Below are 23,802 nucleotides of genomic sequence, written 5' to 3'. Positions count from 1 at the left end.
CTTTGCACTCTTCTGAAAAATGGAAGTGGCAGGGTTTTGTAGTGTGTGGAGGAGCAAAGCTGTGTTGTCTGTATTACGTGGATTTTTGTTGCATAACGTACTCATGGTCAGATATACCTGGCTAAAGTAGGCAGATGGTAGATGTAACATTCTAGTTGTGTATCTGTTGATGTGAAAAACTGTAGCAAAAAGAGTCAACCTACCTGTTGGGAAATAGGTAGGTACTAAATCACCTATTGGGATTGAAAATATCTGCATTTGGCAGGAGACTACCAATGTGAAAGACTGATACCCTGTGGATAACAATAGTTTTGGTGTCATTGAAGAATATGCTGTGAGGAAGGATGATTTCTATGTTGTACCTGTGATAGAAAAGGTCTTTTGTTATCTATCACAGGCTATCTGTGGAGCTTACATGATTTGGTATCATTGCTGAGTGTTTGTTTCCCACTTACAAACAGAACTATCAAGGAAAATACCTCCAGTATCAAGCCTAACCAACCACACAACACTGTGAAGCTTACAACCAGACCGCATTCCCATGTGCCACATCCCGTGTGTACCCTACAGTCCCCCCAGAGATGGCAGTCCCATCATCCCACAGGGCAGCCGTGGCTTTCCCATCAGTGTTCTCCTGACACCTTTGGTAATGCTTCCACAAGGGCAGAGGCCCGGAGAGAATGCACTGAGAGCAAGAGCAGGAGGCATGTCCTGTGGTGTCCACCAGCTACACAAGTTGGGAGGAGGGGAGGAAAGGTTTATTTCTATTCCCTTTGACTCGGAGTTTTGAATCTGAGTTACTCAGGGTGAAATAGTCAGGGATTTGTGTTTCGGTGGTTGTAGTTTGGGTTTTTGAAATTTAATTGCATTTACTACAAACTCCATTGTTATTGAGTGTTGTCAAATAAAGCTTTTTGATCTGATTGAGTAATTTAGGTTAAATTTTGTTTGAATTTTCCTTTGAGCATTGAGGATCTTACCCTGCAAGGTGCTAAATAACCTTATGCTCCCACAGCCTTCTCAGTAGGAGCTGAGAACACTGCACTGCCCTGGGAGGTGGCTGGATCTTCATGAGGCCAGGTCACACACAGTCTAGCATAATTTAAAAATAGGATGAAGGTTATCAAATGTGTTTTAATTAATACATCATGGCCTCTCCTACAGTCCTAGTTCCTGTGGCTTAATATATCACCATAAGTATTTTGGTTAATAGTAAAATTTTGCTAAATTTTTCAGGCACTCTGTTATTCATATCCTGTTGTAGAAGAAAGCTGCTATTTTTCCTTTTAATTTTGCTTGTGCAAATAATTGGTACTGCTTTACTGTTCCATTTCACCACAGGCAATAATTTCAAATGGTTATACCACTTCTTTTGGGCTTAATGATGTGATCAGATGATGGAAAGTGAGTGACCTTTCAAAATGGAGGGACCTATAATCACTCTGCAACTGAGTTCCTGGTTTTCCGTTCTGGAAGGAACAGCCTCCACAGTAACCTCCTAGCCCCCGAGAGGCTGTGGGAGAGATGAGGGCGTTTATTGATCAGGTGCTGGCATGGCTCGCATCACCAGTGCCTCTGTAATAAACTGTCCTGTAAGCAGGTGAGCAGTGTGACCCATGCATATCTGCTTCTAAGTTTTCCAGGGGAATTTTTTTGAAATGAAAATGTGGTGTACCCACCCACAGGTACCAGTATACTTGACACTATATTAACAGTACTTGTGTCAGTATTACCTGAAGGTTTTTTTTGTGTGAATTCTCTATCCTCAGGACTCCACATCTCAGTCTTCACACGTGCTGATACTAATTTGCACTCTTCCTACTTGTAACTGTTTGCAGTTGCGTGTTCGTATGTTCTGTGTGCCCTGACATGCCTGAGATGACACTGTGTCTTGGTAAAACTGACCCAGATTTTAAGATGTAGTTGTTTGAATCAGATTTTCTTAATCTCTATATTTAGGTTCCTCTGTACAATGGGCTCAGTAAAAACAGGATGACAAGCACGTGCAGCTGCATTATTGTTTTCAGTGATGCTTTCTGTGGAGTCTGGGCCACTGCTAGCTGAGCAGTCCCTCAAGTCACTGCAAGTGTATGAGGTGTCAGTGAGACATCCATCTTCCGTGTTTGATCCTTTCTTCTTTTTTGGTTAATTGGTTTTGTTCTCTTCAAGCCATCTAATTTTTCTTTACATAAAGTCTTCATAGCTCTGACTTTATTAAAGTCTCTGAGGAGATCTACAGATTAAGAGCTCTGTGTTAGTGAAAGGCTTACTGGTCTTAATCTCACATTAGTGGAAGACTGACATTTTCCGCCTGTGTTTGCTTTCATTCTCTAAACTTACTAGAAATGCTTAACAATAGAATGCCTGATTACGAAACGTACGTGGTTGTTTCTCATCTTCTGAATGCTTTCCATATTTTGGTGATAATTTTTATGGGTGAACGTGCTAAATAGTGCAGTCAGAGCAAAGAGTAAGGAAGACATGAAGAGAGAACATCATGTTTGAAAATTTTTACTTGCAAATTAGCTCATGAAAAAGAGGACAGAATGGTAAATATTCACTTTTTTCTTGGGAATTTTGCCTATGAAGTTTTGTGGGACCAGGATTTCATTGTGTGTTTTAAAAAGCATGTACCAATTTTGAGTACCTTAGTATGAGTCCTGTTTTGCCATTTTCTCAAAGATACTTAAATTCTGGCCTTATAAAAGGTGCTTAGGTAGCCAGATCTCTTTTAAGAGACCTAAATTTCTACTGAAATCTGCAACAGAATGGAAGTTTTTGTACCTTACTGAGTACATTGCATTGTCTATAATGGTGGATATGTACTGATGGTATTTTCAAGGGAATATGAAGTTTAGTTTTCTAACTGCCTTTTCTGCGCAATTATTGTTGACCAATTATTTTTAAAATCTGGACTCTAAGCCCTTTTTTCCAAAACTGCTGATGGTTCCTGCTGATTTCTCTTGGAATGTAGTGGTTTAGCACACATGAAAGGTAAATCAATGACTATAAGGCTTTGTAGTTACAGATCGCTTTTTGAGAAAGTGTGCATTTTTTCTTGCTGGGAGGCATATAACAAGACACAGCTGGGAATAGAGCTGTCTCTGCCTTTGCAAGAATACAGGGGCTTCCTAAACTGGTGCTTCATCTGACGTGTAATTAGTTTCTTGAGAAGGCAGGGATCTAATTAAGACTGGTAGAGAGTTTTTTTTAATTTTATCTTTACAAATTAAAATGTATTTAAAATCTTAACTACATGTTGGGGTAGGGTACCAGTGTTATCTGTTGTTTCTTGTTCTATACCTCACTTAGCATTTACTGTAGGAATATCTGCCAGGCAATATTCAAATATGGTGTGTTTGGGTATAGTCTAAAATTAATATTCTATGGACAGTCATGCATCTTGAAGATTCTTTGGCTCAAGAACAGCCTGTATATTTAAAGTTTTTCTTTATCAAATGAGCTGCTACTAAATGTAGCTAAATAAATAAAAAAAAATAGTTCAGTATGCTTCCTATTGCTTTCTGTTAGGAAGAAGAAACAGACTGTGTGATATTCAGGATTAGCTAAAATTTATGAGAAGGTGGAAGAACTGTTTCAGATCCTCACCAATGCTGCCACTTCAAATATATAAAAAGCTCTTGAACTGAAATTCCCTGCTGCTGTTATTCTGCACCCTGTTGAAATATAGTACTGGATTATGCTTTGAATTTTTTTTTTCTCTGAGTCACATTGAGAGTTGTCAATGTCATATTCAACCTACAACTTTGCTCTCTGAGCTACTAGTGATAAAGGGAGGTAACGTTTTGTTCACTAACATTTTACTCATGGAAATTAGCAACAGGAAACACAGTTGTTAGTAACCTTGCCAATGCAAAATTTTTTCATTAGTTTTACCTAAACTCCTCCATCCTGGCTTTAAATGATTATGTGATTAGCCCTCTATCCATTCCCTGTAAGACTAACTCAAAGTTTAATGGGGTTCTTAATTTCTGATACTCAGTCAAGTTATAATCTTTTCCTCTAATTTCACATTGGATATGGCTTGCCATTTTTCCCTGGGCCATTGTGTAAAAGTTATGCACATCTTTATGCTGGCACCCTGCAGAACATGTTGCAGTGGTCATCGTATTTCCCACTATGCTTGCTAATTGATTTGCCATACTGTTTATACCTGCCTGTCTGGACCCACATAACTAGTTTTGATCACTGGCCATTCTTCCAGACTTGTGACTGTTTCTTGAAGATTCCTCTCAATTTACTGACATCTTTCTAATTTTAAGGACACCAGGACTAAATATTGTGTTAGAAGTGTATCTGTGCCCTCAGACTCAAACTCTCATACCTGAAAAGAAAAGAATTTTTAAAAATGCTTTCTTGTCATCTTATACTGAATTTTAATTTTATTTGCTTTTTGTGAGTGCCTGCTCTTCCATGTCCATGGTGTAGTGGCAGAGATGGGTATCCCAGTGAGGAATGACCTATTCTGCTTTTCATGTTGCGCCTTTCTCATCCCTGTAATTCTTGGGTCTTTTGGGCAGAGGAGACAAACCCCACTGGCATTGCCCCAGCCATGTAGCACATACTTTTGTGTCTCTAACCACAGAAAACATAACAGTTTTGACCATGTTAGTGTAATGGGACAGGAGGATGAGCCAACCCTTCAGACCTTGCATCTGTGTGCAGCAACAGCAGCCGTTGCCTTAGATTTGAATGTGCACAGGATATGGGTCAGTGCTGCACAATCTAGTCATTTTGAGAGGTGCTGGGCTTTGCATTAATGATTAGAAGATGGGACTCTGTGTACCTGTAAGCCATAGATAAATAAATGGCTGTCAGTATGCCAGTGGTCCTGAATTATGTGAATGGATTATATTGGCATAAATGAACTGCTGTGGACAATTCCACAGGTAACATGTATTAAGAATCTTGCTCTGTGGGGTTTTCTCTTGTTGAATGTGTGCACTTTTGGTTTAGAATAGTTTTAAAAGCAATAGTTTTGACATTCAGGTAATATATTTGGAAGTTTTATATGAAATTTGTACTAATGATAATGGAACCTGAAAGTATGGAAAATAGAGAGAAGAATTATTTTAGTTTATAAATACAGTATTTCAGCTATATCAAGAAGTATTCAGGGCTGACTTTAGGAGGAAGGGGAAAAGTTTCTGTTCTGTGAGATATAGCAAAGAATGAATGAGAAAGAATACTTAAATTTGTTACTTTTCCCCTGCACAGCAGTGCCTATCGCACACCTCATTAGATAAATGACTAAAATGCCAACTAATTAATGAATGTGTAGAGTATTCAAAGAAAAATGCCTAAGACTTTCCTCCTTTTCTGAGCACTGCATGCAAAGGAAAGAAGTCCTTCTGCTTGTCAGGGATATAATGAAGTTAAACAGTGACTATCTCCAGGGATTTATATGGACTTAATCTTTGGTTTTCATTACTGCTTAGATGCTGAAATTATAAAATTATCAGGTAAAATTTCGTATATCAAGCTTCTCTCTTCTCTAGATAGCTGTAACTGTTTAGTTTGTAGTTTACCTTGTGTCTCTAATTTGTGTTTGTGGTTCTTTTTGTGTCTTTTTATTTTAGTTTTGAAAAATTACAACACAAAGTCTTTGTACAGGGGCTGGACAAGGTGTTACTCTTCAACTGATCTGAACTGCAAATCTAATTACTTAAATTAGAACCATAGGAGCCTCAAAACAGCCTTCTAGTAGGAACAATATGGATTAAAACACTCGTGGCTATAAAATAACTCTTAAATGGCTTCAAAAAGAACATATCACAGTATCTTCTAACAGCAGTGCTCCGAAATTAAAAGGTGGAAGCTGAAAAGAGGAAAATCTTTCTTCTCTAAAACTACCACAAAGAAAACACCCACAAAACCGTGAACAGCAGCAAAAAAAAAACCCTGAAAGCCCCCAAAAACCCAAACTAAAACAAAATCAACCTCTAGAAACAAACAAAATGGAACAAAATGGACCCCATCATGTAAATAAGGTGGCCAAAGGCACATGATACTATGTGCTGCTCTGGCTGCTGCTGAGCCTGGGCCAGGAGTTTACTGTTCTGAGTTTTTTTTAGTGCTCTGTTTCCTGGGAAAGACTGAAATTGGATGAAGAGCTAATGGGGAGTACTCAGGGAGAATTCAAACACACAGGATCAGCAGAGAGAAAGAGTACAGACCAGAAGTATAAAATATCCATGTTGAGAGGAAGGAGCTGTACCTGGTCAAACAGAGCAACTTGACAAACAGAAGGCTTTAGTAGTTCTCAGTGAAATGGTCAGATTCTGGTACAGTCTGATTGTGGGGAACCTAATTTTGTACATGAAGACATACTTGAATGTAACTCTTTCCAGAGTGACACATAGCACATATATTTCTTCCCCCGTCCCAAGTGTTCCTGATTTGCAAATTTTACTTTCAGAAGTGCCCTTACGTTTGTTAAAGTAATGATCAATCCTGTTGACTTTGATGTAGTTACTAAAATTTTTTGTGCCTTTTTCATTGTAAGCTTTGCTTAAAGGAAATGTTTGAGCTGCAGCTTTCTGCGTTCCCTTTATTTGAATGACATGCTAAATCCAGAGGGCTTTATGAGTAATATTCTCCTTTTGATTCAGATGCAATTCAGGTCCATGAGAGGACCAGTAGCTCAATTATTCTTAGCAGCAAATGCAAACTATAATAAATTTGACTCAGTGCCTCTGTACTCCCAGGTAATGCCAAGAAACAAAGGCAGAGCCATTTTTGACACAATGACACTGCTTATCTCTCTTTGGAGTAGTTCTGATCTGTTATCAGTAGATGTGCCTGGGACTTTTCATATGTCACCACACACGCACATTCTCCATCACCCAGAGGAAAAGATTACTCAGAATCACTTGTTATTCTTTTCTGTATAATTGCTGGTGCATCATGGGAAGCTACGATGTGTGGTGAAAGGGGCTTGTGCACAAATTTCAATTCTTTGTAGGCATCTGTCTGTATCTAGCAGCAAAAAATAGCTGTGACTAATGCTGGGTCATCAGTTGTCAGATCACAGGGAATACAGAAACTCATTGAACTAAGGTGTTTCAGAAGATCTAAAGTGGCCTGAATATCTGTTAAAAGAATTGCCGGGATGCAGACATGTACATTCAAAACATTTTAAAGGGTGCTTTAAAAGGTGTTTAGGAATCCATGAAGATTGTTTTAATAAAGAATCTAGAAAATTGCGTGGATGTGAAATGGTTGGCAGTTCAGTTGTGTAGCAAGATGCAAATATTAAGGAAAAAAAAAAAGGAAAAAAGTGTTCAAAAAGATTTGGAATACATACTGAAATTTTTAGCAATGCAAGGAAGTACTTGTTTCTAGAAAATAACAGAAGTGTGGTAGGAGATCAGAAGTCTTCTATTTTCTGTGCAACTTGCCTGTAATCTTCTTTGACAAGGACTAAAGTCTCCCTTGGACTTCAGTGGGATTTAGTTCAAGTTCTAAATTCTGTAAAAGAAAATAAACCAATCTTTAATATTGTGAGATTATTCTTGCTGTGTTTGACTGACAGTCACTTTCCATAACCATGCAAATATATGCATGAAAACCCAAGTCCAGCTCCTTTTGATTTTCTCTCATTTGTGGCTTCTGATGCTTTCTCCCAGAATATTATAAAGTTGTTTTTTGCTAATCAGTAGTCTATTTAATGGCATCTGTTTTAAAATCACTGCTTTAAAAAAAGGTGGAAGTCCTGTCCTTTGGTAGTTATTTCCCCATGTGAAAGACCAAAAGCATGTATAATTATTTGTATTTTAAAAATCCATATGCAAATTTTTCTTTCCAGAAGCATGTTATGAGATAGACTCTCTTATATATTTCTAACTGCCATGACTCTAACACTGTTTGTCTGTCAGTGTGATTGGAGAGACACGTCACTCTGTGTTTAGTGCTTTATGCAACTAAAATATTTACTTATTTCTGTTTATGGTTTTGTCACATTGCTGAGACTGTATTGTAATGGTATGGTGGGTGAGTAGAGTGCAGCATGTACTGCTTTGTACTGCCTAATAGTATTAATGGATTCACTAAGTTTTGTGAACTTTTTTTACTGTCTCCCTTAACTTTAGCAATGCTTTAGTCACTGTCTCTCAAAATACCCTCAATGTCAAGCTCAGGAAGTGTGGACTGGATGAGAGGGCAGCAAGGCTGATTGAGAAGTGGCTGAGCAGCTGATCCCAGAGGGTTGTAATCAGTGGCACAGGGTTTGTCACTAGTGGTCTACTCCAGGGGCCAATACAGAGCCCAGTATTGTTCAACTTCTCCTCAACAGCTCAGAGGAAGGGTAGATGCCTCCTCCGCATGTTTGCTGATGACACTAAGCTGGGAGGAGTGGCCAGTACCCCAGAGAGCTCTGCAGCCCTTCAGAGGGACCTTGGCAGGCTGGAGAGATGGGCAGAGAAAAACAATCCGAATTCAGTGGAGACAAATGTAGGGTCCTGCACCTGGGGAAGAATAACCCCAGGTGTCAGCACAGGCTCAGGGCTGACCTGCTAGTCAGCCTGGTCTCCTGCAGAGAAGGACCTGGGGGTCCTGGTGTCCATGAGCCAGCAGTGTGTCCTTGTAGCCAAGAATGACAATGGTAACCTAGGGTGCATTAGGAAGAACACTGTCAGCAGGTCGGGGAGGTGATTCTGCCCTCCTGCTGAGCCCTGGTGAGGTACATGTGCTGTGCTGAATTCTATGCTCTTCAGGACAAGAGAGATGTGGAACTCCTGGAGCAGGTCCAGTGGAAGATGACAGAGATGATCAGGGGACTGGAGTAACTCTCTTATGAGGACAGGCTGAGAGAGCTGAGCCTGTTGAGCCTCGAGAAGAGACAACTGAGAGGGGACCTCATCCCTGTCTGTCAGTGCTTGCAGGGAAGGTCAGAGCAGGGACCGGGCTCTGCTCGGGGGTGCTGAGCCCGGACAAGAGGAATGGGCAGGAACTGATGCACGGAAGTTCCGCCTGAACCTGAGGAAGATCTTTTCTGTGCAGGTGAGTAGGCTTGGGACAGGTTGCTCAAAGAGGCTCTTATACAGGAGATATTAAAGGACTATTTGGACACAATCCTGTGCCATGTACTTTGGGGTGATCCTGCTTGGCCAGGGAGGTTGGACCAGATGACCCACTGTGGATCCCTCTAGTTTGACCCATGCTATGATTCTGTGATATGTAACAGAATAATAGCGTAGCTGAGGTTTGAAAAGGCCTCTAAGATCATCAAGTTCCTCTTAACACATTATCACCATGTTCACCACTTAAATATATTCCCAAGTGCCACATCCATGCACCTTTTGAATACTTCCAAGGATGATGATTCCACCACTTGCCTGGGAACTCTGTTCCAATGCCTAATCACTCTTTTAGTGGAGAAGCAGAACAAATTTGTGTTATATAATTTTAAATGTAGATTTAAAAATACATTCTAAAAGGTTCCATATTTTTGATGAAGACAAAAGTGAATGCCAGCAAGAGTTGTTTACAAAATCTGCCAGGTAAGAAAATGCAGAATGCTGCCATAGTTCTGTGTATGTTTCTGAATATGAGCTTCAGTGGACCGCTTCCTCAGCTGATGTGTGCTAAGTGGGATACAGTATTTCAAAAGCTCCAGAGTAGCAATCAAGATTATTTTTCCTGTACTTCTATTGTTTTTTTAAGAGCTCCACTGAAGTGTAATTAAGTGTTTCTCAGCACAGCACTCATATATACCAAGTGATGGAATATCTTGCTAATTTACTTGTTCATAACCTATTGAAAAACCTCATGTTTATCATTCACTCATAGTTGTGGCAGTTGAACGCCAAATAAAGAGTTTTTATTCAGCTTCTGTGTCATAGCTGTACATAACACAGTAGTATTTTTTGCTTATTTGTTGTGTTGTTGTTAAAGTTATTTTGTTCTGTATTCAACATAAAATGAAATTATTGTCTCCAGGCTGTGATTTTAAAAGACTTGTCTTTTGGTAGTGTCCATTAAACAGGAGATACCTTTTTGCCATAGAAAATTGTTGCTTCTGGCTTCTAAGTCTCTTCTGCTTTTATTTGCATGCATGTAATCTACATACAAATTGGAAGAAAGATTTGACATTGGAGTCTTTTGTAGTGTGTTTAAATATTAGTTTTGAATTGTCTTCACATAGTCTAATTCACCTAAGGTCAGTTACAAAAAGAAAAAAATTTGTTGGGCTTTTTTTCTGTTGAGTAATTCAAGTTAGTTTTTCACCTCGTCAATATCTAAATGCCTTCATCTTCTGCTGATTCTCAAGGCACTTCTTCAAGGGTCATCTATTTCAGAAATGCAATTTGAAAGTTCGGTTTGGATGCAGTCCCGCAGTATGTCTTCCGAATATCATAATTTCTACCCTGTCTTTGTGATGTGATTTATTGTCAGATTATAAGGTTTCAAAGTGTATCTCAGAATAGAGAGTGTTGAGAGTGGCTTGTGTTCATGGTGAAATGCTTTTTGGAACAAATTTTGTTTTGTTTGAGGAAGAAAGCTGGTCAGAAGTAAAGCGATATGAATGATCTGTTTCAGGATCAAATGCTGGCCTTATTGAAGTAGAAAAGGAGACTAAAGAATGTGGCAGTAATAGGAGTCCACTGAAGAATTTGTAAGCATTTTCAAAGATAAGAGAACAAAAACTTGAAGATAGAAGTATTTGCTGTATAATTGTTACACATGCATGAAATGTTGATCTGCTGTGGCATGTTGTGTGCAGATATACTGAAAATGTATGAATGTTGTGAGTTTATAGCTAGTAAATGGTGAAAGAATTCAATTCCAGCTGCATCTTTTCAGATGGATCTTATTCCTATCTCTTTAATGTAGAAAAGACTAAAAGCATGATGTCTATATCATGCTGTATTTTCAGAAATATTATGTAGCTCATTAAAGAGGTCCTTTGCCCCAAAGTTGTTATGAGCATACTTTTTTTTTGTATCAAAGTTTCAGTAATTTTTTTTCATCTTAACAATTTGTTCAAAAGCTGACCCAGACATATAATCAATACCACAGTAGCATTTCATACTTCAGGTTTATCCATAGCTTGCTTTGCTGAGTTTTAGTGTCCTTCCTAAGGTATAAAATTTAGTGCTGATTGCATTGCATCATTGATGAGCTAGATCTGAGATTTTGGTGTATCGTAAACAAAATCTCTTATGAATTCTGTAGCTTCAGATGTATTATGGTCAAGTCCTTCTTTTTTATTTTGTTATAGATTGGCATTACCATCAGGTTCCACATGACAAAAAATCTTGTTTTTCTTCATCAAGTTTGCAAGAAACAACATTAGGACATGGAGCTCTGGCCCTACTAGAGATGACTAAAACTGGAATAGAAATTAGATCACAATTTCCACACTTAATAAGGCAGTAAGTCAGTTGTTGCCATGGGACTGAGCTGGTTGAATTGTCTTAACTGTTCCATAGGCATAAATCTTAGACTTGGGCCAGATGCTTCACACTGTTCCTGCTGTGCAAAACAGCTGGAAGTTCAGCTTAAAGGATTCCTTTCTTAGAGAGAAGCAATGATTGGCATGGAGCTGAGATAACCTGAAATTGATGGGAAGCTACATCCCAGATACAGTATCACTGTTGTGGCTTTAGGCTGTATATCTGATTCTGGGGTTTGTATCAAGATAAGTAAAACTGCAGTTCAAGGCTTGGGAAGCAATCTTACAGATGGATAAAGAGAGGTGAAGCTGGTTGGTTTCCTTTTTATGAATGTGCTTTGCCTCAGTAACTTTTGCTTTGCTTTCTTTTTCAGTTTTAATGAGTATTTTTCTTTGCTCTGGAGATGCAGTTTTGGGGTAACATTTTGCCTGGTAGTATACTCGGTTAAGACTTTCCACTCCTTTTTAACTAGCTTTGAGAAATTGTAGTAATGTCAGATGAAGATGAATCTGCTTATTTTGTATTCAGTTGGGAAAGATTAATTCAAAAAATAGCAATTACATGGTGCATACCCATCTAGTTGATGAATTAGTTCCCCAGTGGAGATGATCTCTTGCATAATAATTTTTCTGTAGAAGGAATAGATATGGTTAAAACACATTGGAAAATTCTTGCAATGAGACCCCTGTGAGTAAAATTGTTACTAAGCCAAGGCTGTCAATGTTAATATTATTTCAAGCAATAAGAAGTTTACATTAAAAACGTGAAACATGGCAGTTCCCACTAATTTCTCATTTAATACTTTACTATTTGTTAAATAACAAAAATGTTACTAGGCCATTTTGAGTGTGAAGCTTGTTCTAAGCTTAAGGGTTGAGAAATATATGTATTGCAGAATGCCTTTTGCAGAGGGTCTGAGTAAAACAGAAACGGCACCGTCAGGGAGGCTTTGTTTACACCCAAGGTTTTAACTGTTCCTGTAGCTAAAGCAATATAACTGAACAAGCAATGGTGAATGTGTTTATGGGAACAGGAATAAATTATACTGCTGTAAGCTATATTTAGTAACTGCAATAAGGGTGTACTGAGGAACTGCATTGCCAGAAGGAAAAATCATTTCCCTCACTGGAATAATCATGTTGTACTTCTATGTGAAGGCCAGGCCTAAATTAATTCCAGTTGCATTTCTGAGTTCTTAAATGAGAAAGCTGCTTCAATAATGGCTTTCTTTGGCTTTGGGAGGATTTGACACTTTAGAGGTGCTGAACATCTGCGTCTTCACTGAAGTCTGTGCTGTTTAAGGTGCTGTAAGTCATCACGGTAGTGTGTTTGTGACTTGGCTCTAAATCTTGTTAAAGTCAGTGGGAAAATGCTTGGGTGGATGGAGGACAGGAACCCTTGGGAGACCTTTGTTTGCCTGGTATATCTTGCTCTCTGACAAATCAGGTGTGCAGGCAATAGGAAGCAGTTTATCCTCAGAGCAGAAAAATGTGCCAAAGGGTGACTGTGCGTGACAATCACAGAGGCGAGCTGAGATAAAAATCCAAGTTTTGTTTTGTTCAGTAGTTTTATTTCCACTTTTTGCTTCCATGCTCCACACATAGCTAACACGAGTTGACAAGCTGAAGCAAAGCACTACCACCTCTTTCTGTGGGAGGTGTAGTGGATGTATTCTCCCTGTTGCTGGATTCACTGGGCTCTGGATCAGAGCCCGAGTCTGAGCAGTCAGGTTTGAGACTATTTCTAACTTGCATTTTCATTGACCTTTTAATTTATTCCACCTCACAAGACAAACAGTATGTTGTTTGGTTACTAGTTCCTGTTTGGCTGCACCACGGCTGCTGCTGGCAGAGCCAACCACATGATGACCAAAAGGAAGAGAAAACTCAGTTCTGTCAGGTTTCTGCACATGTAACTAAGCAGAAGTTAACTTTCAAATCAAATACAGCTTCAAAGTTATGTTAGGTTGCTTAGGTCTTTACCCAGCTGAATTTTGAGTATCTGCACTCATTAAGTTGGGAAACCCTTCAGCCCCTGTTCTTGTTCTCAACATTGGAGCAAACACATACCTAGAAATTCTGGAGGCAGCAAAGAGGTGTGCATGCAGCCAGTCTTAAAAAGTAAGGCTTTTCCAGTACCTCTTTCAGTAGCAGAAGGAAGAAGTAATGGTTACAAATGTTTCTTGAAGATGGGGTTTGGTAAGAAAAGGCTCACAGTTCTCAGGAATTTTTTGGGGTGTTCTTTTTTTTCTGCATCACACAAAATTCTCTATAAATGACTGCATTGAGATATAACATTTCCTTATTTGGGAATATTTCTTTATTTAAAATAGTGGTATTTGACATCATCATCTGACATGATGACAGATGAATCAGATTTAAATAACCCAGTCCTCAGGGAAAATACGCCAAGATGAGGGGACAGAGATGCTGCCTATTGAAAATGCCTAAAATGTAATTAAAACAAAAAAGTCATAAAATGTTGGATTTGTATAGTGATGGGATTTTAATCAGCAGTTATGTGGCAAAATCTGTGGTCAGCTCTAATAAATGTTCCTTCTGCTTCAATTTATGAGAACATTTGCGGCTATTGAAGAAACAGCCATCTTTGTGTCTTAGTCAAAAAATACATAAAATAGTCTAGAATAGATGGTGTGCAAAAACAGGTGACAGAGCTGCATGTTAATTGATCGATTTGTGGAACCAAGTGTGAGAGACCTACTTTTTCATATTGATTGCCTCTTACACTCACTGGATTGTGAAAGTGGAACTCATTTAATGGAAACTCTTGAGAGGGAAACATTAAAAGTCATACCTGGCTTCAGTTTCTTGTCTATATGGAAGCTATATTCATGTCATTTAGAAAGACTGTACGAACCAATTTTCAACAATTTTTCAGCAAGTGTAATACAGCCAAAATTTCTTAAAGAAGACTGTACTATCCTGCTTTGGCTTAACTCACAGCAGACATGAGCCCACACCATATATTATTTAAATGTGTAAGTAGACACAATGTATAGGATTTAGAATTGGAGAGAATATCAATTATACAACAGAGACCTTTCCATTTTCTTCATAGTTGAATGCTTGTAATGCAAAAATTAAGATGTGCACTAAATATAAAACCAGAAGGACATGGTGGATAGTTAGATAACTGAGTAAACCATCATGCTTATTTGTCCTGTTCTCAGTAGTGAGTTTAATGAAGGTCTCACTGGACGATAGGGAAAGCAGATGTGAACTGAGCTGCAGAATCAGGATGGTGCTTTTGAGTGACTGTTTTCTGATGAAATAGGTTCAGGGAATCCATGTAGTGAAGCTGCTCTTTAGTGTGACTGTAGCTCTCTCAAATTTTAATTTGAACACAGTTTGACAAAAAGGTACAGATACCAAGTAAAATACAGACTTTTGATGGAAGGAAGGAGCTCAAGACATCCAGAGCTTTTGCTGAACCAAACAGAAATGTACAATGAGAAAGACCTCCTGCTGAGTCTTGAGTCAAATACAGAAGCCAGATAGAGGAAAAACTGGGCATTACTGGTTTTCTAGTTCTGATGTTCAAAGAGCGACCTTTTTTAAATCAGAAGTACACATATTGTTAAATGTTACTCTAAAGGGAATATAATGCAGCCTTGATACTCCTTTTAAGAACACTGAAATTAGGATATGTCAGTTTAGCACAGTAAGCTTTCAAAATGGGCATGACGCGTTTTATTTTCAGTTGAGCACTTCAAAAGCCATAAAAATAGATGTTACCTCTGTTCTGGAAACTGTCAGGAAGCTATAAATAAGCATAAAATAATACAGGAGTAGGAAAAACTTTTGTGCCAGCAGTTAATATTGTTGTTTCTAATTTTGTTGTTTTTTTTCTTCTTTTTTACAGTGTGTCCTATTCAGTGCATGTCTCTGAGGATTACCCAGGTACAGTGCAACATTCTTGTCCGTGACACATGTAGGCATGTTACCACAATTTGCTGTGTTCAAATGAGAATATCTGAAAGGTGTTGATGTCTTCTAGGTACATCTTGTACTACTCATTTCCCATTAGTTAAGATTATTTTCACAGTCACTTCTCCTTTTCAGGCATCATTTATCAGTTGGGTCAGGGTGAGAACACAGGTTCATGAGTTTAGGTAGGCTGTAGCTTGGGGTGCTGGAGCCAGCAGGGATAGGAGTGAGGAACTGCCCAGCTTCTCTTTGGCATGGTTGATGAAGCTTGATCTTTGAGGAGCCTGAGCAGGCTGGGGCAGGGCCAGCAGAGCACTTGTGCAGGAGATGTTAGTGAGGCTGCTGGTGCTCTCCAGTCTCTGCAGACTCTGCACTGGTGCCTCTCAGGGTCAGCAGGAGCCAAGCACTCGTGTGCAGCTCTTTGGTAGTGCTGGCTCACAGAGGGGGTTCCCAGCTACTCAGCCCAGCCTGCCTTTAGTACTTGGAGCTGGCTTGGCAAAGGTATTTGCGTAACCATGTGGCCAGTCTTGACAAGGCGTGTTATTCATAGAAAACAGAAGCAGGTGAGAAAAAAAGTGAGTTTTCACAGAGCCTGTTTCCTCAATTTCCTTCACAAAGACACTGCACAGATACTTCAGGCAGCACAGGCTATCAGAAGCAGAAGAGGGAAGTGGAGATGACAGGTGCTGTGCAAATAAAGGTTTATGGTAGTACTGTTGTACTCTACACCACATTGTGCACCAGTGATAATTTAACAGTGTAAGAATGATATGAAACCCTCTGCCCTTTTTTGATCTTTATCTGTAGCTCTTCTGGATTTTTTTTCAGAGAAGTATAATTTCTTTTAGAAGCTCTAAAGAAGTGTGACTTTGATCTTCTTCACTGATAAGCAGCAGATTCTGTGTCATCAAAACACCACTGTTTGAAGCAGATAGGGAAAAAAATGAACAATGGTTCCAAAAAAATGAGTTCTGTGAAAGAATGCTAACAACCTCTATTAGATTTATTTTTTTAACCAGTAAAAATTGTGGAGGAGAGTGAGATTCATGTATTCAACATTCAGAAATGGGACAAAGTGAGACTCATAAAATGCAGTCACCCCAGTGATAAATCAACTTACAGATTACTGCATTGAGCTGACAATGAACAGAGGGACAAATAGTTGAAAAAAATCTTCACCGTGTGCTATTAACAGTTTCTTCCATTAAATATCACAAAATTTGACCTCTGGGAACTTCTGAGTAAATGGTAAGCTGAAGCACTGAACCGGCAGGTACTCACACAGGATATGAAAATTCATTTCCTGGCTAACTCTTCTGTCTAATAGACCTCAAAATTTCCTTGTGGGCATTATTTGCAGCATGTCCTCATAGCCTACAAGCCTGAGTGACTTTAGTGTCCCTGAAACCTGATGAATATGCTGTGCCATCACACCCTATATTTTAAAGGCAGATAGCAATTGAACATTTCACACTGTAGTTAGCTTGGAGCAGAAAGTAAACCAGTACATGTTTACTGATTAGAATACAGCCCTTCAGGGCTTCAGAAAAGGTGATTTCATTCACATCTCAAGCTTTTGGAGGATATATATGTGCTTTATAGTGAAGAGATGTTCAGTGTGTTTGGAACAATAAGGACTTTCTGCCATTTTGCAGCTTTGATCATAAAACATTCATTTTGACTCTGCGAGCCTGATTCTTTGTCACCTGCTTTTGTCCTAAATTTCTAACCTAATGCTATTCCTGACACAGTCAGCTGTGTCTCCCTTCTCTAGCATGTATCTTAAGGAAGGTTTCAGGGACATGGCAGGGTGTGATGGTGTCAGGTCTGGGAAGCTCTGTGCTGATGTCCTCAGCTGGAAGGTGTTCTCAACTACTTCTGTAAGTTGATAGAGTCCAGAGCAGCACATGATCTCAAATTAAATTTATTGCAGGATAAACCTTTACAGATTAATGTTTAAGTCCATTAGCACATAGCTATAGCAAACTTGTGTAATACAGAGTGGATCAGATTGGCAAATCCAATACAAGGCTGTCAGTTGATCATTAGATAAATTGCTAATGTGTGCAATAAATATATAAAAATAGGAGAAATTAGGCTCGATACAAGTGACGTAATTCAGCTAAAATTCTACCAACAAAAGTAAATTCTGGATACTAAAAGAAGAGCCTTGGGTAGTATACATACTCCCACAGCCTGCTTTGCTGTAATGTATTCAGATCACCACTTTGGTACTGACTACAGTGTGTAACTGTTGCTGAATTACTTCTTAAAGCATCAAATACAAGCAGCTGAGTTTTAAATCGTACCTATGGAAACCGTAATGTGATGTGGCAACTTTCAATAATGGAAAGTGTTTTAGGGTTTCCTATTTAAGAGTGAAAGCTAAAAACATGCTCACAAAGGCACACTGAGGACTTAATAGGAATAGTGTTGAGACAGTAATGTCTGAAAGTTATATATCCATTGCTGGAGTTGTGAAAACTTAACTGAAAAGTGTAGAGCCAGGTAATAACAGTTTCAACAAAAATCGCTGTAACAATTTTCTCATAACATAACAAGTGGAGAAAATAATCCTTCTAAGGAGCAATTTTAGAATATAACGTCCATTAATTGACTGAAGTCCCACTTACATGAGTATATCATGACTCCTGTGGGAACCAGCAGAGCAGCAAGCATTTTGCTAATGAATTTATGTTCAGAATTATTTGTGTTGGCTGACAAAAACTTGTAGAACTTCTGTAATCTTTTCTCCCAGTGATTTGTAGGTTGCACACCTTCTTAGACCTCAGTAGATTGCAGCAGAGACGGAGAGAACCAGTTTGGCAGCTAGTAGCTGCATCCCTCTGCCAGGTCCAGGCAATATGTCATCCAGTGAAGAGGATAAGTAGTCCTAGGTGTCAAGTGTTAGAAACAGGTTGTTGAAGAAAACAAATTGAAGCCATTATCTTAATTTCAAGTCTCATCATATTGATGGAAGGAAAAAAAACCTGAATAGCTGCTGAATAGCAAAGGAAAAAACCAACTTGTCAGTGAAAGTCATATTATCCAGCCTCCAAGAAAGAATTGACAATGGACATAAAAATATAATTGAAATCTATAAAACCTGTAGCTGAGCAGTCTTTTTTCCATATATGTATGTATATTCTATACCGAACATACTCTGTTCCTAGTTTTCTGTACAGCAATAAGCTGTAGCACAAGGATTTCCTCTCTCCCTTCCATGTATGTGGTGTTAAGTTTATTAGAGCCAAGTGATGGCCTCAATTATGTCAGATTATTAGACTCCCTAGCAGTAACTTAACACTCCCAAAACTGGGAAACAGATGTGCTTGTGCTGTATGTGCAAGGTGGACACAGAAAATGGTGACAAGGTGGAGAATATAAACAGAGGCAGGGCAGGACTTCTTGCAGAGGGCAAGCTGCAGCTGTCCTGTGCAGGACAGGCTACAGCTCACAGCCCGTCCTGCCAATGGGCAAAAGTAGGAGAAGGCATTGATGCTGGCAGGAGGGTCCCCACTTAATTTACACAGTGCCGTGGCTGTAAAAGATGTCCCTGTGCCCAGTGTGTAGCTGAGCAGCGCAAACTGATGTTTTGCTGTGCCCATGGGAGTGCAGGGCTTGGGCATCAGCACTCTTGGCCTCTGCAGCAGTGTCCCCACACAGCGTGTGTGTGGAGCCAGCCACAGATCCCTCAGATTGCCACGCAGGACAGCACAGGAGTGGGAGTAGGCAAAGGTGTGGGACAGAGTCAGACCTGGCAGATGTGTGGGAGTGTGGCAGAAAGGCTGTTTTGTGGGTGGCAGCCAGGAAAACCCATCTGTATGCATGGTGTAGGTGCTGCCCTGCCCAGCCTGGCACACAGTGTAAGGAATAGCCACAGCCCCATGCTCCCTCTTGGTAAAGGTGGCTAAAAACTGCTGTGATACTCCTCCCAGTTAATGTTAACAACTGCAGTGTTCACTGGGAGCACTCAAAAGGTTTGAGGCTGCAGCAGTATGCTTAAGATTGTATGTGATTTCTTGCATGTTGCTGATGTTTGTGGGACCAAAGTGTTTAAAGGTATAAATACATCAGTCCTTCTTTCAGTTCTCTTATTTGTCACTTTATCTGTGATTGTCTTAATTGTCAGGCTTTCTGTTCTAGAGCACAGGTTTCAATTCAGTCCAGACCATTAGAAAACAAAGTATCATTACTTTCATAAGCAGTTTAGCAACACATGCATAATTAGCTCCTGCAGATAGTACAGAAGACCCTGCTACTTCTTGGTTTTTGTTAAGAAACATTAAGTTGGAAAGAGAAAAAAGAAACCAAACCAAAAGAACCCCAGCAAACACACTCCTCAGTCTAATCCCTACATTTTTAAAGACAATTTGGTGAAATAGTTATAATATTCATAAATACGAATGTTTAGGTTAAGTGGGAGGGATTTCTTTTCTCACTGAATCAGGTGGAAGAAAGGTTATCCACAGATTTGAAGACACGTCAAATAACTTTTATGTGACTAGGCAAAATGAGGCATAGGTATTAGGCATAATTGGCTATTAATACCTGGCTCTCAGTACAGCTTTCACTCTGCATATCAGATCTAGCTTGAGTTTTGGTGTCAGACACAGCAAAAAACATAGAACAAGTATTAATTTTGGGAATGCTTGGCCACCCTAAGCCTTGTGGGTTGGTTCAGAGTAGCTCCTGGTGTGATTCACAAAACCCATGACATCACACTCCATGGTTTTGCTTTATAAAGTTTGGGTCTGAATCTCCTGTACTTACATATACTTATGTACTTATATATTTTTGTTTTTGTTAACAATTTCAAGGAAAAAAAGCCAAACACACCAGGAAGGTGGTTATGCTTTCCTAAGCATCTGGGGAGTGGCTCCTTGTGACAAAAATCTGGGATAGGAAACATTGGAAGGGGCTGACAAAGCACAATGGAACTTCACCATGCAAAGTGTTTTTCTTTCGTAGATAACACTTATGTTTCCAGTTCTGATAACGATGAAGATGTGTTAGTTACAACAGAGCCAATTCCAGTAATTTTCCACCAAATTGCTACAGGTAATTCTATGTCCGGAGAGTTTTCTCAAATTCAAAATTTTGGAGGAAATCTAAGATGTTGTCTGCACTTAGAGGGAGATATGATGTTAAAGTGTTCAGCTTTATAGTTTGCTATTTTCTCTGGGCTTGTTATAGTAAAGTGTCCTACATTTCAGAACAGAAGAAATGAAAATATTTCTTTTGGGGATCATTACAATTGTATGTGGAATGTATTTTTTGCTTCTAATGTCTTGCAGCCTGTGCTAGAGCAATTCCCCTTGAATACAGCTAGACATGCTTAATACTTTCAATTATGAGTTTTCATGATCAGTTTCTTAAAACTTCACTAAATCTTCACCACAGTCTATAACTACCACTGCATCTGGTGAATTATTTCAGGAAATGGTTCAACTGTTTCACTAAATTGCACTATAGAAAAATGATTTTTTTTTTTCCAGTGATTTTTGGGGCCCTCTCATTATAAATTATTTCCTTATTTTCAAAAAGTACTTGATACATAAAAGGGTATGCTTGTCAGACATACAGGCACATTTATATTGTATTTAATAAAGATTGGTGCACACGCTCCATGGAGACAGTTTAGATTCTAGTAGACAAATTATCGGATAATTTCAGGCTGCAGATTAAACTTAATTCTGGCAGTTCTTCAGATAGAAACACTTGACTTTTAATTTTTTATTCTTATAATTCTTTACGTCATTTTTTTGCATAACAGAGAATTATTTTGAATTCCACTGGGGGACCAGTATGGTCTTCACTTTCTATCTCATTTATACAGATGTAAATCAAGAATAATCTTATTGAAGTTATTGCAGCAGAACACAAACAAAATCTTGCTATTATCATCAGAATTTTCTGATGAATTTTACTTGTAAATATTTCTTTACTTTGAAAAGAAATGAAGCCTGTAATTTACAATAGAGTAAAAAAAAAAAATCTGTATTTTATACAGAAGATTTTGTTTTCCTGGGGGGTTTGATTTTTCATTCTTTTATAAATTACATTAAATTAATGAATGACACCAAATTGTAAATCATGAATTGGGAAAAAAAAATGTCCTAGATGGATCTGCTGAGTTTCAATCCACACTTTAAAAAAGTCTTCTGGGAAGTAGAGGCTTCCTAATTTTACACTGTTGCATTGTAAACTCTTTGATGCATTTCATATCTGTAACTTTTTGTTCCTTATTTGCTCTACTACTGCAACTAAGAATTCCAAGTCTGCAAAACTATTTCACTTTTTTTTCCACACATATGTTCTTTGTTTCCCTTTTTTTTTAAGAATTAAGAAAAACCAATGATGTCAACTATTGCTTATCCATAAAGTCAAAATTACAGAGGGAGAATGGAGAGGTATGTATTTCTTAAATGCATATTTTAACAGAAATTATTTTAAGAAGCAAAAGAAAATAACAGAATATGAATATTTACCATAGACTTCCTATCAAAATGTGCTTATTCAATCTGTGCATGTTTAGATGTTTTAGAAGGTGACCATATTTCTTTGGGTTTCATAAATGGATTAACCAGTGATTCACTTAGTTGGGGTAGAGATTCTCCTCCTAGGAAATACAGTTTTGGTGTTTCAGGTTTTGTTCAACAGTGTTATAGACCCTGTTGGCCCTAAATACACTGCTCTCCTGGAAAAGTAGATAGTGATTCCATTACCTTTCAACCTACTCTGGCACATAAGACCTCATCTCAATTACTTCCTACTCATTGCTTCTTCATATAGCTTGCAGCAATCCCACTGCAGACTCCAGACCTCTGCAGGACTCTTCTCACCATAAGCAGGGTCTTGAGTGTTGGGGTCTTCCAGGCACGGTGGCATTTGCCCTGTGCCTCTTGCACAGCTGACCAGTCTCGCTGAGACATTAAGAAAGAAGTGGCACTAAGGTGAAATCCACACTTGGGTCTTGACAGTGTCATGGCCTCAAAGAAGGTACCACATAGGCTCTTGCCTCAAGCAAGAGATTAAGCATTGTCAGGACTTCAGGTGCTTGACCTAAAGTCTTCCTTTGGTAAGTGTGGCTGCTGAGTTTCTTACCCTGGAAATGGGAGGTAAGCATGTCTTCATGCTATGTGTGTTAGTTTTTTAGTAAATGAAATGTCATTTGAGGTGAAAAGCTGCACTGAAAATACTTTGCTTCTACTGCCTCATTGCATTCAGTGCTCTATGAACATAAGACAAACTAGTGTGGGAAGAATTTACCCATTTTCTTAAAAGCCTGAAATATAGTTAGCTTCTGTGGGACTGAGTTTGAGTTTCTGTTTTGTTTCTAGTTGAATCAGGTACTTAAATGTGAAAGTACTGTGAAAAAACCCTTTATAAAAAGTCTCTTAACACTGGTTATTTCTGTTGGCTAGGCAATTTAAGGTTGGTTAGGATATGATGGGTCTGTCACTATTCTAATGTGCGAGTTCTGTGTGGAATTTTTGTTCAGTTGATTTCTGTTTTGAAACATACTTTCCTCTGAAGTAATGTATTGTAAAATGAAGAAGACTAACGTTATTTTATTTATTTTCAATGAAGTAGAAGTAGAAATTATTTTTTATGTCTTGCCAGTAATCACCATGAGATTGGATAGATAAACTTTTGCACTGTTTGTATACATACAATGAATAGAGCAGGAATTTAGAGGCAGAAGTAGAAAAATGGGATTAAAATGTCTGACCTTAGAAATTGGTGATAAGTGTATATACATACTGACATTCATGGCTATGGAATTTAGTGGTAACTTCTACTTTTTTAATTCATATTTCTGATTTCTATTCCATTATGGCATGTCTGTGTAGGACACAGATAAGAAAAAAGTGGTTAATACATTACATTCAGGCTGAAGTAAAGAATGATTTTACTAGGTGTTCTTTAGGGGCTACTAGTCACCATACGCCATAGAAATAATACATGCAATGTGGGAAACAAGAATTACTCTCTCAAGCAATTATATAGTTCTAATTAAAAGTTGTAATGGTGGGAAACAGAATATAACATTTCGTCTCATGCTGAGTTGAAGTCAGTACCAGGATCAGTTTCATTTATTTGACAATGTTATTCACAAAGCAGCCTATTTGGAGCAGGTTTTACTTAGGTAAGCATAGGACTCTCTAATCCTTACTTTTTACTGTCTCGGAGAAGAGCTACTCAGAAAATTAAGTTTGAAACTTTCCTAGCACCAGGATGTAGCTTCTGTTAAAAATAATAATTAAGCAGCAGAGTATCAGGTTTTCACAGAAGGAAACATAAGATACTCCATGCTAGGACTTGGATTATTTCCTGGAACTATTAGGGTTTAATTCTGGGAATAAAGTGAAATAAAACTGTAGTAGGTTGCTGACACACCAAAAGATCTCCATCCAGAACCAGTCTTGATGGGA

The 23,802-nt window shown here is 38.6% G+C and overlaps 1 protein-coding gene across 2 annotated transcripts in view; it reads left to right on the top strand.

The window, feature by feature from the left end:
* PARP8 (poly(ADP-ribose) polymerase family member 8) overlaps positions 1 to 23,802 on the top strand; it is a 120,662-nt gene that overhangs the window by 37,901 nt on the left and 58,959 nt on the right. Inside the window, exons 3-5 of one of the 2 annotated variants that reach the window (XM_021553888.2) lie at positions 15,300 to 15,337; positions 20,336 to 20,425; positions 21,707 to 21,777. In XM_021553888.2, coding sequence (XP_021409563.1) covers positions 15,300 to 15,337; positions 20,336 to 20,425; positions 21,707 to 21,777 — 199 coding nt within the window. The remainder of the gene's footprint in view (positions 1 to 15,299; positions 15,338 to 20,335; positions 20,426 to 21,706; positions 21,778 to 23,802) is intronic. The other variant, XM_021553889.2, reaches the window with a different exon arrangement.

Source organism: Lonchura striata, chromosome Z (assembly GCF_046129695.1).
Source record: "Lonchura striata isolate bLonStr1 chromosome Z, bLonStr1.mat, whole genome shotgun sequence".
NCBI lineage: Eukaryota > Metazoa > Chordata > Aves > Passeriformes > Estrildidae > Lonchura > Lonchura striata.
This window is presented reverse-complemented; position numbering and strand designations above follow the sequence as displayed.